The sequence below is a fragment of the Bos taurus genome, chromosome 7 (genome assembly GCF_002263795.3).
Source record: "Bos taurus isolate L1 Dominette 01449 registration number 42190680 breed Hereford chromosome 7, ARS-UCD2.0, whole genome shotgun sequence".
Classification (NCBI taxonomy): Eukaryota; Metazoa; Chordata; class Mammalia; order Artiodactyla; family Bovidae; genus Bos; species Bos taurus.
This window is the reverse complement of record NC_037334.1, coordinates 51,705,936-51,723,080: the sequence shown is the minus strand read 5'-3', so window position 1 is coordinate 51,723,080 and position 17,145 is coordinate 51,705,936. Positions and strand designations below refer to the sequence as shown.

The 17,145-nt window shown below is 39.9% G+C and overlaps 3 protein-coding genes across 9 annotated transcripts in view; 1 reads left to right on the top strand and 2 right to left on the bottom strand.

Moving 5' to 3' along the window:
• Nucleotides 1-1,010, bottom strand: part of EIF4EBP3 (eukaryotic translation initiation factor 4E binding protein 3) — a 2,789-nt gene extending 1,779 nt beyond the window's left edge. The window contains exon 1 of one of the 3 annotated variants that reach the window (XR_009495047.1): nucleotides 467-728. Coding sequence is in view for 2 of the 3 variants with exons in the window: in XM_059887909.1 (XP_059743892.1) it covers nucleotides 467-653 (187 nt within the window). In the remaining variant the exon portion in view is untranslated. Of the gene's footprint in view, nucleotides 1-466; nucleotides 747-826 lie in introns of those variants that run through there. The other 2 variants (NM_001204168.1, XM_059887909.1) reach the window with 2 other exon arrangements.
• SRA1 (steroid receptor RNA activator 1) overlaps nucleotides 1-17,106 on the top strand; it is a 24,951-nt gene extending 7,845 nt beyond the window's left edge. Inside the window, exon 5 of the mRNA XM_059888445.1 lies at nucleotides 16,214-17,106. Coding sequence (XP_059744428.1) covers nucleotides 16,214-16,398 — 185 coding nt within the window. The 3' untranslated portion in view covers nucleotides 16,399-17,106. The remainder of the gene's footprint in view (nucleotides 1-16,213) is intronic.
• Nucleotides 6,882-17,145, bottom strand: part of ANKHD1 (ankyrin repeat and KH domain containing 1) — a 105,269-nt gene continuing 95,005 nt past the window's right edge. For 2 of the 5 annotated variants that reach the window (XM_024995216.2, XM_024995218.2), the window contains 7 exons: nucleotides 15,300-15,449; nucleotides 13,509-15,121; nucleotides 10,449-10,625; nucleotides 9,199-9,450; nucleotides 8,482-8,657; nucleotides 7,633-7,797; nucleotides 6,882-7,354 (listed from right to left, as the gene is read on the bottom strand). In XM_024995216.2, coding sequence (XP_024850984.1) covers nucleotides 7,295-7,354; nucleotides 7,633-7,797; nucleotides 8,482-8,657; nucleotides 9,199-9,450; nucleotides 10,449-10,625; nucleotides 13,509-15,121; nucleotides 15,300-15,449 — 2,593 coding nt within the window. In that variant the 3' untranslated portion in view covers nucleotides 6,882-7,294. Of the gene's footprint in view, nucleotides 7,355-7,632; nucleotides 7,798-8,481; nucleotides 8,658-9,198; nucleotides 9,451-10,406; nucleotides 10,626-13,508; nucleotides 15,122-15,299; nucleotides 15,450-17,145 lie in introns of all 5 variants that reach the window. The other 3 variants (XM_024995217.2, XM_005209497.5, XM_059888754.1) reach the window with 2 other exon arrangements.

Sequence of the window (17,145 nt, the reverse complement as noted above, 5' to 3'; positions counted from 1 at the left end):
TTTAGGGGAGCTCCAGGAGCACCACCAGACTTGGAGCTCAAGAACTTCTGGAGGTTCCTGTCCTCTGCTGGCTCTGAACTTCACCTATTTGGTTCAAAAGGTAGGGCCTAGCCCTTTAGCCCCAGGTGGATGAGGAAGCCGAAGAACAGATGTGAAGGCTAGTGCTGCCACCTGGGCTTGGACAGGGAGGGGCAGTGCTCCTCCTCTGAAACCCAGGGACAGGCTCTTCTCATCCTGACCCCTCCCAAGTCCTGTCAGGCTCAGCTCAGCCCAGAGGACTTGGCCCCTGCCATGTCCTCACAAGGCCCTACCTCTTCTCACTCCTCCCCTTTGCCTGCGTGGCAGGAACCCCTAAGTAGGTGTGATTCCAGGCTGCTCCACTAATCATGCACCAGGCAACCCAGCCAGCACAGCGGCCTAAAGCCCCTGCCCCCGACTGCCCCCACCTCCAGCCCCCGATCCCCACCATTTGCAGCTTTGCAAAACCCAGTTGCTTCCTGCTGAGGCCACACAGCCAAGGGGCCAAAGCTCCTGCTATAACTCCCAGGCAGCAATACTGGCAGGGGTGGGTGAACAAGGAGCCCAGAACCCAGGCCACAGTGATGATTTCCGCCCAGAGTCACCCGGAAAATAGGCAGAAGGCCATGTTGCATCACTTCCAGGTTTTAGGGAACCGAACATAGGTTCCAAGAACCCACCCCGCTAAAAGCTAAAATATGCAAGGGGGCCTGCACACAACTCCAGTCCCGCACCTCCCCGCCCACGTTCCGCGACAAGCACACGCAGGCCTGCCTGCTGCCTGTCGACCCTGGCCCGGCCCTCTGACCTCCGGGGGTTGCGGCGTATAGCGTGCCCCCGGCCCGCCCCCGGCGTGCTGCCGTAGCAGTCGGGCAGCCCTTCCCTGCCCCCATGAATCGGGCAGCTGGTGGATGGGGCATAGCGAACGGAAAGAGCAGGAAGGCAGTGGCTGGTGCTGAGGACGCTGAGCGCAGCCTGTCGCGGACTCTGCCTACCATGTGCGGTCGCAGCCACAACACCGGGACGACGTCACGCCGGGGGCGGGCCGGCCGTCACTCAACCCGAAGATCCCGCCCTACCCTCGTGGAAGCAAGCCCCAAACTCAGCGAAAGTTTGAGAGTGTCCCCGGACCTGCCCTGGCCTCCAGTTCCTCCTGGCCCCAAATAGGCCAGCCTGCTTTTGCCTATGAGCGCTGCAGTCACTCAGTCATTTACTATTTACTATTTCCAGCGGGTGCTGGGAACGCGTGAGGTATGGCACACGTTTTTTGCTTGTATTCATCCATTCCTCTCAACAGTTGGATAGTAAGACACTATTATTAGTTAAGTTACAAGTGAGGACACCAAAGCCCAGAGAGGTTACGTCATGGTTGGAAGTCATGGATCTTGTATTAGGAACAAGTATTCATACTTGAATGTGTCTGATTTAAGTGTGTGCCCCTAAGCACAGCTATTATGCCCCCCATTAATCAGTTTCAGTACAGGGTTAAAGTGCCTTGATGGCCTGGTGCACAGACATTTGTTGTGGAGTAAGTGGACTGATTAAAGGATGAATAAAGGTTGGAAGATACAATAGGCCTGTTCTTTGATCTCTGCCACAGCTAACCTCAGTTCAGTTCAATCTCTCAGTCGTATCTGATTCTGCGATCCCATGGACTGCACGCCAGGCCTCCCTGTCCATCACCAATTCCTGGAGTCTACTCAAACTTATGTCCATTGAGTGAGTGATGCCATCCAACCATCTCATCCTCTGTCATCCCCTTCTCCTCCTGCCTTTAATCTTTCCTAGCTAACCTCACAACCTCAGAAAACTAAAGAAGGGCTGGGGGCTGGAGAGGAGGGCTTGGTTTTTTAGCCCTCTGGCAAGACAGAGTCTGGCTTTTTTTTTGGCCAAGTCTCCAAGTATGTAGGATCTTAGTTCCTCAATCAGGGATGGTATTCAAGCTCCCTGCAGTGGAAGCACTGAAGTGTGGAGTCTTAACCACTGGCCCAAGAGTGGCCTCTTAAAGGATTTTTTGATGTAGGCATGGTGATGTGAAAGAAGGCATGAAAGAGATGGTAAGAGAGTAAGTACTAAATTGAGTATACTAAAAATCTCAACTTGATCTAGTTTGCTGTTTGGCTTCCTCAAAATCAGTATACCCTTCACCAGTGTCCCCCTTCTCCTCCAGCCAATTAATTACAGGCCACCTGATTTCATGCATTTATCAGTATTACTTCAGCTTTGGCGTCACCAAATTTTCCTTCAGCTCTGATTTCTTTATTTATTAAAAAAAAAAAAGACTATTTTACAAGTCACTGCTTCTCAAATTTTACTGTACACATAAATCACCTGGAGATCTTACTAAAATGAAGATTCTGATACAGTAATTAGAACTTGAAATTCTAGGCTTTTAATAAAATCCCAGGTGATGCCGACCCTTAGGTTTGCATGTCCTTAGAATCACACTTCAGGTAGCAAGGATATGAATGTTGTATTGTTCCAAAAAGGCTTTTGAGCCTCTTATAAAGTGGTATATACCTGAAAGAAGTGTTTTAATAATAAGTGCTGGAGCATAAGGCTTGGGATCAGATTGCGAGGAACTGTCTATGATAACTCAACTTTTAAGCAAGGTAAGTAGTCTAATGAGGAGAGTGGGAGATGGGATGGAGAATACTAAGACTGAAGGTGAAGACTCCAGCCTAGTGAAATGGGGTGGGCAAGAAGACAGTGGCTGCAAGGACGGAGAGAAGTGAAGGGGATCCAGATACACAGAGGAGTAAGGATAAGGTGACTGATTTAAGGGTAGGGTGGGAAGGAGATAAGCTAGGATAAGTCCCAGTCTTCTGACTTGAGAGTCTTGGTAGTTTATAGTACCAACTAATATAATAAGATGGAGAAGGCAATGGCACCCCACTCCAGCACTCTTGCCTGGAAAATCCCATGGATGGAGGAGCCTGGTGGGCTGCAGTCCATGGGGTCGCTAAGAGTTGGACACGACTGAGCGACTTCACTTTCACTTTTCACTTTCCTGCATTGGAGAAGGAAATGGCAACCCACTCCAGTGTTCTTGCCTGGAGAATCCCAGGGGCAGGAGAGCCTGGTGGGCTGACGTCTATGGGGTCACACAGAGTCGGACACGACTGAAGTGACTTAGCAGCAGCAATATAATAAGGAAAACAAGGGGAGGGGCATATACTATATTGGGGAGTATAAAATGTGTGTGGAATGTTCAGATGGAAAACACTGGAGAATGTTAAGTAAGGAGCCAGATGTACAGGTCTGAAGCTACAGAGGGAGAACTCTGGGCTAGTGATTCAGATTTGGGTGGAGTAAAATCTAAGGCTGTGGGATAAGATTCCTTGGGGAGAAGATACACCAAAAGAAGAGACCTGGGCACATCAACATTTCTTTAAGGGGTAGTGGAGGAAGAGGATTTCACCAAAGGAGACTGGGGAAGACCAGTGAGAGCAGAAGAACTACAAGACGAGTGTCAAAGGTTGTCAAGAAGGATCAGTATGGAAGTGAGGTCTCCCATCTATTAATCTCTTCTATAAAACAACAGCAGCAGTTACTACTACTACTATAAGACTACCACCAGAAGCTTACTTTTCTTGAGACACTGTGTGCTACAAGGGTTGGGGAACTAGAGAATAGGTAGTTGGATTTTAGAGAGAAAGCCAGATCCATTATCCATTCAACCTGCATGAAGGACCAAGAAAGATTTTAAATCAGAGGATTTTGTCAACACTTACTGACCATCAGAGTACAGGAGCTTTAAAAAGAAAAACAACTTAAACTCAGAGATCTGATTAAACCTGTAGGGAAATACCAGGTCTCTGCCACCAGGCAAATTACTGTGAACTAACATCAGAATCATTAAAATAAAACAGGAAGAGATGAAAAGCAATCACAAAATAGGTTTGCAATCTCATCATTAGATTTACAATCTTGTTTTCCAAATTAGGTCTTTAAGCTTAGGCTCCTGCCTTTATTGGATGTGGTCTTAACATACTTAAGTTTTGGATACTCAACCATTTCCTATCAGAGAGAGTGAAGGCAAAGTAACCTGTCAATAACATTGACACATGGTGACAAATCTTTGAGCATGAATAGAAAATGCAGCATTATTACAGTCTCTCACCCCAGGACAGGGTCCACGGGGAAGATGTCACAACCAGCCACATTTCTTGGTAGAAGAACTCCAGGGCTAGAGAACAAGATGTTCAGAGGCTGTTTTCATACAGTTTGTCTCTTCCTAGGTTTACAATGTGGTACAAAGGTCTTAAAACAGTGGGACAAAACTGTGTATACTAAGTAGTCCTCCCTGTCTGGCTTGAAACTCTAATATGATCAGCCTTTCCCCTTCTAAAAGTCACCTCAAACTAAGGATGGTACCTCCTATACTAATTTTGAGGTTGGGAAGACTTGGTGAGAATTTACAAGATGGAAACTATAGTTCCAGGTCCTGAGATCTCTTACCTCTGGTTGGGAGAGGCCACCATTGGCTGTCCAACTCTCTTCTTCGGTCTGGTTAGCTGAGGTGATGAAATTTCCCCTTTGAGAGCAGGGACTGAAGGAAGCAGACTGGCCTATAAAAGGGCAAGTCAGCACACTGTAGCCACAATAGGTTTAAAGGGTCTTAAAAACATCAATACTGTTATTGGTGGTGGGATTTTATTTTATTGAACACTACTTGAAATAAGTAGGTTCAGAAACCTTGATGATACAGTTTTATTTCTTGAATGAGCTGTTATTCACAGGGTTTGATCTATGCCTCGGCAGGATGTTCCTTTTATTTTTTCAGCAGGATGTTTCTTAATGACTTGAGGGCTCACTATGGGTGTGTAAGGTTTTCTTCTGCCTCCACTAAATCCCCAAAATCAATAATGGCTCTCACAACAGCAGGCTTTTGATTCCATGTAAGAACAAATAGTAGGGGCTCTCAAACCTCAGCAATGCATCAGATTCTAGCAGTCCTATACCGCATATTCTCATTCATGAGACAAGTAAATCTGTTAGAACTAGGAGACCCTTTTGAGTTCAGTTATACTAAATTTCATTTTCAGATGAGGAAAGTGAAGCCCAGAGATGAGAAATGACTTGCCTAAGGTCACACAGTATTGAGTAACAGAAATGAAAAGAGGATTTAGTTTTCTGAACTTGTTCCACTCTACCCACTCTGCCTCCCCACAAATCCCTTGTATATTTGAAAATAATTAAGTTCTTACCTGAGCTAGGTTTAATCCAAGGTTCAGGTTGGTAAAATAGCAGTAAAGTAATGCCAGGAAGAGGCAAGACAGAGGAAGAAGAGATTATAGCAGGCAAAATGTAGTGGGGAGTAGGTTACTGGGATTCAAATAGAAAAGAAGGCAGTACAGATAAAAGGACAGGAAGGAGGGTATCCTAAATAGCTGCTACAAACTGCACAGCTGCTATCTGTTCCTAATTCTCCTAGGGGGTTTCTTATAATTGTATCTTCTTCTTTTGGGTTCTAGTTCCTGACCTGAGATAAAGTTTCTCATTCTGTTGTCCTCAGGGTGTAGAAGATATTGGAAGAGCTCTTCCAAAAATTCAAATGTACTTTAATTAGTTAAGATAGAACACCACTTACTTTTTGTCCCACTGAATAGTTTACTTAATATTATCTCTCACTATATGTTTCATCACGAGTAGTTCCATTCATTTCACTAATATTCGGTGATTTTTTTGTGGGGGGGGTGGTGTTATTAGTGATAACTGGATACAGCAAGATATGCAGGTGATCCTAGGGTTCCTTTGTTCCCCTCAAGGTGAGGAGGTCTCTTGAGACTACCTGATGTGGTTATTAAGCATTACAAAGGCAGTAGCTTCAACACCAGTGATAGTTTCTAAATCCAGTCAAAATAGAAAATAAGAAATCTTTCATATGTATAATATAGAAGACAAAAGAACCAGGTATGTCTAACATAGAACAACATTGTGTATCTCATCTAGTGGTGGCTCTAGGAGGAAGGCAGAGAAGATTAAGAACTCCTGTTGGTATGAGAGTAGAAAAGTGTTTCTGGTATGGCTGTGCTCCTAGTTACTATTTTTCTGTGCAAGCTTCTTTGCCTTAAAGTGTGTTCTGGCTTCTCTATCAGTCTCCAACATTTTGTTTTCTTTTTTAGATTGCTTTTATCTAAGACCAAGTAATTCAACCACGTTACAACATGAACAAGTTGATAACTGTTCTTTTCATTTGGATAGTTTTTTTCTTCTCTATTGCATCAGATTCTTGGCATAGCCTATAGTTTGGCCAAAGCAATCCATTCCAGGGTTCCTGAGTTTAGTTTGTTGACCATATTGGCTCTTCATGAAACTAAGCTCAGAATTAGTCACATATTTATAAACATTCAGCTGATTTGACAATACAACAGAATTACATGAGTCACCCCACCCCCTCCTATGTCCCAACTCAAAACTTAAACACCTATAACCAAAATAAATCTTTAGATTAAAAAGTCAGGAAGCACAAAAGGAGTCTGAAGGGTGATCTGGGTGTCTTAAGTTTGTTCAGTGTCATCTGACTGAAATCCTACTGTTCTTATTAACATATTCATGATCCACAAAGAGCTAAACCTTTTAATGGCCTATCTGCTAAAATCAGATAGGATACATTACAGGGGCTTGAAACATTCTCACTTATAAAAATATATGCAAGAAAACCAAAGAACAAGGAAGTTTAACAGAGTAAGTATACAACTTATTCTAAAAGTGCTTTTGCAAGGCAATCTAAGAATGAACTCTAAAGTGTAAAATGTGAGAAGACTATTACAAATATAGTATTAACAACTTGGTTCAATATGATTGTGGATTGGGCAGTACCTGCATGACCACTGAAAGGATCACACCCCACTTCTAAACACTGTTCATCTTTTTATTGAATATTCTGGTAAATATTTCACATTAATACAGGCTACATTAAGTAGAGCCACTATATGACAAGAAATTTACTCAACTTTTTCCTTTTAAGTATGTAAACAATTGTACATGTATTTACCACCCTAAAAGGTTGAAATATGTAATCATCTAATTCTTTTCTGCATACAAGTAGCATTCAGTATGTTTAGCCCAAAGCACTAATTTCAAAATGGCTAAACTAACCAGAGAACATAATCAGGTGGTTAGGAAATCAATTTGTTCTTATACAAGGGGCAATCAAATTTCCATTGCTAAAGCCTCAGAGAAAATTTCTTAGGCACATTAAAAAAAAATCCCCAGGGTTCTTCCAAGGTCAAAATTTCTCAAACAAGGCTAAAGAGTAAGACCTTCTAACTTAGTTGACATATTTGAGATGCATGTTTCCAATATGAGGTGCCCACGTGCCAGGCCAAATCTGAAAAGGGGGAGGAAAAATTGGAATTTCTAATTAGGAATCTTTAGACATTTACAAAACGAATATATAAATGCAATGGCAATTCACTGTTTCTGCCTAGAAAGAATACAGTACATGAAACAAAATGTTAAGTAGCATTATCTTGATACTGAAAAACTTAATTCAGATCAAGGTGGTAAGATGTCTTGACTTTTGATATTCAGAACTTGTATTACCCAAAGAATTAAAAGGATGACATGATAAATCTGAAAAATAAAAGAGCATTAAGTTCATTTTACCTGCTGGGCATCAGTGCATTCAGTTGAATTTTGAATAACTTTTATCATAGGGTTCCAAGAAGGATCTGGGTTGTGAAGTCCATTAAACAGAGGGCCTCCTGGAACATCAGCAAGCTGAGGATGGGAGGGTATTATGGTGCCTCCATACATGGAAATTGGTAGACCCTAAAACAGCAGAATGGTGTAATCATAAAGTGACTGTAAATGATGATTCCATAATACCAGCATAGATCTCTCTCATTTCCCTTCATTCAAAGAACTCCAGAGTATGTACAGCACCATTGTACAGTGTTGAGAAACCGAAAGTAGTTATCTACATCAGCAACACATTTTCACTGAGAATAGAGAAAACAACTAAACCCAATATTCAATGATTGGGAAATTTCCAATATTTTATGAACATATAATACCCCAACTTTTCCACATTTTAGATTTACTTAAGCTTGTGCTAAGAAAAGGGAATTCTACACGATAGCTTGCAGCCACAGTCTGGCTTTACGGCAACCTGGAAGCTCTCAGAGCAGACAAGAGCGCAATGGTGAGCTCAGAGCCAGCTTTCCAGAGAGGGAGAGGCCTCCCTTCTCAGCTGTGGCAGCCAGATGCAAAGCAGCAAAAGTCAAATCTTCCAGGTTTGGAAAGAAGATGGCAGCATCTTCAGGATAGTTCGAGGACAAACTAACATAAACAACATAACCCACTTTTGAAAATAGATAAAAGATCTGACAAATTCATAGAAACAAACTAGTTATAACCAAAAACGAGAATTATTTCAGTACAAATTACTCCTTAACATGTGACTACATTGGCTGGCAAAGTGTTAAACAAGTACAATGATGTTTGTCAACTCACTTTAGAAAAATCCACAAAACTGCTTGCCATAGGCTGATGAAAAATGTTAGAGGGGGCTACCATTCCAGAATCATCTCTCTCCATTGGCTGATGCTGAGAGAATGTGCTTGGGTCTGACAATTGTTGATGCATTGGATGGTTCCCTATCACAGACTGTGACCAACCTGATAACCCTTCTAGAAAAAAGAATTGAAATCAAGAGTTAGATATTTATCTGGATAAAATAACAAAACATTACCACTGGAGTTTTTCATACTAAATTTAATCAAAAGCATTCCTTTGATAGCTCAGGACACATTCATAAAAATCTTTGCAATCCAAAAAAAAACCAAGTTCCTGTAACTGGATGTAGTCTTCGGAATATCCCAAACACTCTACCTTGTCCTTCAAAAGATTAAATGCTATCTGAAAGAAATCAAATGATTGTCCCATTCTCCAATGAAAAGCTTAAGAGGGAAAGGAAGTATGCTTTGAATTTTTAATTTCTAATTAACTATTTATTATATTTATTACTATCATACACATTACATCTATTATTAATATATAACCCAAACTAACATTCCAGACTTTGAGACTGGACTGGGCTCCTCAAAGGTTTAAACAATCCTACTGGTTAAGTGTAGGAATTAAGCTTATTTAGATAAGGAACTAAGTTTAAAAGGCAAAATCTCACAATTTACTCGATATCCCTCCAGACAGAGGGCACTATAACTGTACCTGACATGGCATTGACACCAAATGACCAGATTCCACTGTGTCCAACAGGAGCGACAAAACCGGTTCCCACAGGGGCTTGTGCGACAGACCCTCCTTGTCGAATTCGGGCTAGTCTCTCTGTTCCAATGGGGGGAGGGATTTTTCGATCCTGACTGGCACTGCCTCCTTTTGGTTGGCCCAATGTTGGTGGGGCAGAAGTGGCTGAAAGAGGTGAAGATGATCCCGAAGAAACAGATGGAATAGGAGAGTCACCTGGTGGCAAAATATTTCTCTATTGTTTTATTACATATAAAAATTCAAATTATAAAAATATGAGAAACCTTGTTGGAAAGATCTATTCCACAATACAGGTTCTGGAAAGAAAATTTTCATTTTGCAAGATCATTCAAATGAAAATATATGAGTTATATATACATTATCCTATACTACTACTGCCTGAAGCAAGTACAAATAGTCTAAATTTTTTTTTTTAATTGAACTGAACAAGGCTAGAAAGGAAGAAGGCCCTATTTATTCTTGCTGTAGTTCTTTTGTCAAAGGACCAATATTCACTGACTACCTCATGATGCTCATTAAAAAAAAAATCAAATCCTGTTCACATCCTTTTAGAACTTCATCTATTCTAAATATTGAAATAAGTCAGAACAGGGGAATATTTTTACTTATAAATGGCAATACAGTTTCCTCAAATGTAAAAATAAATGAGGAATCATACCAAACTGATTAGATATTTAAATACAACCATTTCACAATACTGTCCTCAAAGCATCTTATAAAACTACTTCCCTTTTTTTTTTTTTTTAACTCAAGGCAGATATACTGAATGAGTTAATAACAAATGATGCTTAGATTGCTATAAAGTAACTAGATCCTTAGGTGGTGGTTTGGATACTAAAAGAGGTGACTCTTGATAAAAATGCCATGGTTCATCAGAAAATAGAGGATACAAAAAAGCTGAACTCAAACCAAGAGGGTAAGCAGCTTCTTCCTCAGTTTCTCTCTTTTCTTTGTACCTCTTTTCTTGATCCAAGTCTCAGTGTAACTTCAAGTCTGGCTTGAAAGAATAGCCTGACCCTTCTCAAGTTTTCTATCCTATAAACGACTGATAATTTTTGACATGACTGCAATACAAACCTTGGGTATTTGCATATAACTTAGATTACTTAAAATTACAATATGGTGTTCCCTATAACAAATGATTTAATAACTTATTAGAGATTCTTTGGGACGATTTCCTCCAGGATTCCTACATGAGTTTGAGGCGCTCGTCCAAGGGTGGGGAGAAAAATGTTGTCTGTTGAAACTAGGGGTCCCAACAGGAGCTGGCCCTTGCAGGAAAACCCGAGTTCCTGGTATGCTGGAAAAACTTGTCAGAGGAGCAGAAGAGGAAGATGGGGAGCTGCCTGATGGGTCAATGGACGGTAATCCTGAAATAAAACAGGTCCAAGAAATCAAATTAGCTAAGGCTTTAAAAAATGAAAGTCCAAAGTTTACTTAATTCCTCTTTAAAAAAGAAGAAAGCACACAGTTTATTCTGTGGATCACAGCAACAAGAATCCATTTATACCACACTGTATGTCCCAAACCCATTTTTTTTTCTTGCAGTCGAGAAGAATACCTCAGGCAACACTAGATATAGAAAGTCCAGTGTTTAGGAATGGCAGTTACCTGGAGTATGTTTCAGATAAATCTCAAAGCCTTCATTGGAGGGGATATGAAATGACAACATGTTGTGACTAAGTGTTACCTATTACTTGGAAGAATAGCTGTTCATCTCTATAATTATAGTCATTCCCTATGCAAAATGAATAACAATCTACCAATTTTTTTCTTCCTGACAAGGAGGAAAAGCATACTATTAAACTAAAGATAATTTCAGAACTCCATCTTACCAAAAAAAGAAAATCAAAAGTTGCAAACTACATCAAAATTTCTATCAATATCTAGTTTATATAAGTCTGAATTTGATAGTCTTCTCAAATTCCATTGCTTTCTCTGGAGAATATAGTAGGGAAAGAGGGCAAGGATCTGGAAAAGGATTATAGGTGCTCATTTCATTTCAGGAAAAAGTAGTTAACATCAACATAAAAAATTCAAAATTCTCAGGCAGGTCTTTAGTATATTCACTGGGTTGTACAACCATCACCATAGTCAATTTTAGAACATTTTTGTCCACACTAAAAGAAAATGTATGCATTACCTGTCACTCTCCATCCTCCTTTACCTGATCCATATCTGAACCTTTAAGCAACTACTAACATTTTTTTTTCTCTCTAGATTTGCCTATTCTAGAAATTTCATATAAAAAGAATTATACAATATGTGGTCATTTGTGACTGGCTTCTTTCACTTAGCAAAATGGTTTCAAAGTTTATCTATGTTGTACCACAAATAACTACTCCATTTCTTTTACTTTATCTCATAATATCGAATATACATTATACTGAGAATAATATCTTCTTATATAGATACACCACATTTTGTTTTCCATTCATCAATTGATGGACATTGGATTGTTTCCACTTTCTGGCTATTATGAATGGTGTTGCCATGAGGATACCAGTTTTTGTGTAGGCATATGTTTTCTCTTGGGTATACATAGGAGAAGAATTACTGGATCATATGGTAACCCTTTTTAATTTCTTAAGGAACTATTTTTCCAAAGTGGCTGTAACATTTTAAATTTCTGCCAGCAGAGTTTGAAAGTTCCAATTTCTCTACATGCTTTCTTGTTTTTTGAAAGAAGGTCAACGAAAGAAACCACCCAGGCAGTTAAGAAATGAAGCCAAGCTTAATCAATCCTGGACCCTGGAATGAAGGTCAAGGATTAATGCTTGCTTTAAAAAAAAAAATTGTTTTTTAATTAGTAATAAGTAATTTTGATGTTACAGATCTGAATAATAAGGATCCCAAACCTGGTTTACTACCAAATTAGATGGATGATTTCCTTGACTTTCTTTTTTCCAGCCATTCATAATCTGTACATCTTCTGGGATATAGTATTAGAGTGCAAAGAGCTCAAACACTGGAATATGAAAGATCTCAAGCTCAACTCTAGCTAAGGCATCTAAATTCACATATTAGTTACTGCCAGTCACGTGAAGGACTAATTTAAAAATTAATTAAATTTTACCACAGTCTGAGCATTGGCAATGAGCTCTTCTTTCATCCTGGGGCCTCTGAAAACTTTATTAGTTTTGACCAAAATGAAAAGTTAAAATAGCACCTATTTATAGAAAAAAAAATCCTGGAGAATAATATTTTTGGACCACAGATGGTCTTATGTAATATTTATTTTTATTTGAAAGATGATGTAACAGCTATGTTTTCCTGAAAAGTAAATGGAAACGTATCTGATAGAAATGCTAAGGCTCACAAATTTTAGTAAACTCACAAAGTTTAGTAAACTCACAAATTTTAAACAACTTAGATCAGTTTATAATTAATAAAATGGAAATGGGCTCTGGGAAGTTTTCCAACTGGGAAAAAAATGCTAAATAAGTGGCACTATCACTTCTTACCCCCATTCTAGGTCAGCCACAATTTCTAATTTGTTTTTTAGCATTTATTAGAGAAGATTGGACTAAATCAGAGCATTATAGAGCAAACTGGAACAAAATTTTGGCCCTTAGACTCTGGAAAATAGATTCTGGCTTTCCAAATATCTTTGAACCACCACTAGCCTCTTATCTTTCCAAATCTTTCTTATACTGCTTCAGTAGCTAATTTCTAATTTCAAGGAACAAAGAGCTGATTTGAAATTGTTTTTTAAAAGTAAGAGCGCATACACGACTGGATCTCTTCAAGCAGCTCCATCTACTATAAATAAGATGGGTTAAGACATCATTTAATATTCATTCTGAGCACCCATGACTGAAAACAAAGAATGTAGATTATGAATTGTAATCCAACATTTTTAAATCTAAGAAATGCAAACACTCACTTTGATTTAAAAAATGTCTGTGAATTTGGAATCCTTGAAGCATCCTATGGGTCCCTTTTATGAATATCTTATATCAATTCTAAGAAAATGAACTGACATAAGGTGTAACTTCCTTGATAACAGGTACAGAGAGATCATAAAAAAGAATATAAAGCAGTTCATATTTGAGTGACTAACCTACAACTAGTTTTTTGTCCACTCAATCAGCAGTCATTAAGGGGTCTTTACTGTTTATGATAACACCCTTATTTCTTCATGATCATGCAATAAATATTATGTATAAAATAAATGCTTTATTATCTTTGGAAGGTTAGATTATGTTGTTAAAGCCCCAAATTGCGCAGTCATGATAGTTACAATAACTTACCAACTGGACTAGTAGAAACTCGCTGGGAAGGTGATCTGAAGCCAGGTGCCTTGGAATTGTCAGGGTGCACGTTCTCCAAGTGTCCAAGTACAGAGCTACCCAGAAATGCTGACTGAACAGTGAAAGAGGCATCTGCAGCAACTCGTGAGGACAGAGGACCATCTCCCCAACCCTGGTTAGCTGGCACCTGACTGCTATCAAAGAGACTACTGAAGTGATTGAAAAGCGTGGCCGGGCCAAACGTAGGTGGCAAAGATTTATTTGCTGGGTTAATGTGCATCTGAGAACCATTCATAATGTTCATGGCTGAAGAAAGCTGCACTGTAGCTGGTGGGCCTTGAGGTGGTGTTAAAGGAACTGGATTTGTAACAAAAATGGACTGGGGATCCTGGTGTATAGTTGCATTTGGTACCACTGAGTAGAAAGAACCTCTGGGTTGCAATCGATGAGAAACTCGAGGTGCTGGTACAGCTAACTGAGGTAAATTACTGGTATCCTGATTATCAGCAGCAACCAATCTAGGTGATGCTAAAGTCAATGGAGCAGGTTCTGAATTAGATGCAAAAGGCATTGACATAGGACTTAAATCAGACACACTGGATGGCTGTGCTTCCTCCTGTGTGTTATTGGACAGAGGAGTGGGACTACCAGATGGGTGAGTTTCTGGAGCTCCTGGGGTGTTGCTGGCAGAGCTACTGCAGCTGTTGGCAGTTGAAGAGGGGGGACACAGGTTTGCCGTGGACTGGTCCTGTGTGGACAGTTTCTCTTTGGGGGCGGGCATGGCAGAGAAAGACTCCATCTTTTGTGAAGAAAGCTGTGCTTGAGAAGTACTTGCAGGCAGAAATGTGGTGGGAACTTGCCCACTAGTGATAGGTGCAGAGGAGACTGAAGGCAGGGAACTACAAGTGCTTGTCATAGAAGTAATCACTGTTGCTGGAGGGCTTGTCTTAGGCACACAGGCAAACAGCTGCTTTCTGACTGATGAAGGAGTCCGGGTATTAGTCACACACAGTTGCTGACTGGCAGCAACTACAGAAGAGACAGTGATAGGGCAACTGGCAGTAGCTAGTCCAGTAGACTCTGACGGTAGAACAGTTCCGTTCTGGTTAGGTAGACGGCCTGTATTATTATGCTTTGGAGAGCTGTTTGTGTTGCCAGGATTCACAGGTCTCACTGGGAATGGTCCCCAAGTGTTAGGAGAGGGTGAGAAGGTTCCTCCAAACTGGGCCATGGGTAAGCGAGGATGCCGAATCTGTTGCATGGTTTGAGCAGCCAACAGGGCAAAATGCGGGTGGGGATAAGCTAAGGGCAGAGAAACTGGGAAAGAAGAACGTACGTTTGCTGGAACGTTCTTATTAAGTTTATTAGTGGGCTGGAACGTAGATAATGTTGTTGCCTGTGAAGTTACCAGACTTGGAGCACCCAAAGGAAATGCATTTTTACTGGAAGCTGCTGTGGTGCCTACTCCAGATGAGAAGTTTGCATGAATGGCTTTGATGCTGGCAGGTGTTCTGATATGGTTTTTAGGAATCAAGTCTTCCAGTTCCTTAGCAGGATCTTGAATAAGTGCATTAATAAGTTGAACTGCAGATCTTGTTGATTCTGTACCACCCCTGGGGAGAAAACAAACAAAAAACAAAACAAGATCAAAATCATAAAAAACTAGGTAATCTTTACCACGAATTAAAATTCTGATAGTACCATGGCTAAGAATAATGTGCTTCTAATACAGTTTAACTTCCTCACAGAACTAAATATATATATATATATATATATATATTTCATAATCACCTAATTGTGATCATTCTCTCGCCATTCTTATCTTTTTGTTTATCCACATCAATGTGGGCACCAGTAACATCTTGAATTGCAGTGATGTTGCATCCTCCTCTTCCCATTATTCTGGAAACCACTGAGGCTGGAACAGATAATTTTTTTGACCTATAAAATGAAGACCACATACATGAGCATATGAAACAAAAATATTTATTAAAAAAACATGTCTCAAAAAAAAAACATGTCTCAGTAAGTATGTTCATGAGTATCTGGAGAATAGTATTTATCAAACCTTAAAGAGGAAGTTATTAGAGGCTTTTATTTAGAAACTGACCTCTTATTATACTGAATTTAATTTAGTAAAGATGAAAAACACATTGCCATTTGAAAAAAATTATACTTAAGTCACTCACGATCTCAGCATTCAAACTATCACATGTTAACTGAATGGCAATGATCATATATATTGATACTTTCAAAATTAAAATAATGCATACCACATTGTTAAACTCTATATGAAAATGAGTACAGGCAGGTTATCAGTTTCAACGACTTTACTAAGCAATAAGCCTCGGAGTTGAATTACATAAAAAACAACTCACAAGTGTATGAATTCCACTTGTGTGAGGCATGCGAAGAGTTGATTCATTGGAAAAGATCCTGATGCTGGGAGGGATTGGGGGCGGGAGGAGAAGGGGACGACAGAGGATGAGATGGCTGGATGGCATCACTGACTCGATGGACGTGAGTCTCAGTGAACTCTGGGAGTTGGTGATGGACAGGGAGGCCTGGCGTGCTTCGATTCATGGGGTCGCAAAGAGTCGGACACGACTGAGCGACTGATCTGATCTGATCTGAGGCAAGTGGAACTAGAGAGAACACCAGAGGCTGACACTGGGATCTGACAAGATGGCCTGGGTCTCTTGCAGGATTATTGTGGAAACTCAGTGTTTGCTGGCAGAACCAAAGGAAAGCAACATCCATTATTTTCATGTGGTCACTGCTGACTGTCAAGATTACCCCCTTGAAGATTCCACCCTCAAACTTTGAACTATACCGTCCAGAAGAATACCCAGTTGCAGACTCTAAAATACATTTCATGATCAAAATTTAATATCCCAATGTAGACAAACTGGGAAGACTAGACATTTTGAAAGCTAGAGCATAGACTAGGCCATAAATAATATAATACTTAAATCAATCTAATTATTAAGTGCACATCATTTCTCCTGTTCTGCCAAGACTTCTTCCTTTTTTGTTTGCTTCTAATGGACAAAAAGTCTTAGAAAAATTATACAATAAAACTTCAGACATCTTAGTCCTTTGGTGATAAAGTGCACACTAGTAAATCTGTGTCTTGTCCTAATTCCCTGTTGTAAAGCATGAGCAGAGGCTTGAAATACCTTCTGGATTGTGTGAAACATTTTAAAGCACTGGTCCCCCTCTGTTTTTATTCATCATGGTTTAAGTATAGAGCAGTGTGAATAAAGAGAGTTGTCAAAGTTAGCTGCAGGGGTGTTTCTATTTGTCTTTATTTTTTTGAAGGAGAAGGAAGTTTTAATTTTATGAGCTCTTTCCCCACCTTTTACAGTGATCTAACTGCATTAGTTAAAAGTAGACAACGATTCTTTAGTGAACTCTATGTAGATGAACAAACTTGCCTGACTCAAAATGGGACCATTAAACAATATCATAGCCCTAATAACATTGTGACTTTGCTGTCAAGTGAATCTCTCTTAAGAAGTTTGTGACCTTTTTGTATGATTTGTCTGTAAACTGTTATATCTTATGCTTTAATAAAGTATTTTTTGTTTTTCCTAAAGCCAACATTTCTTGTATCATATAAAATATACATATAAAA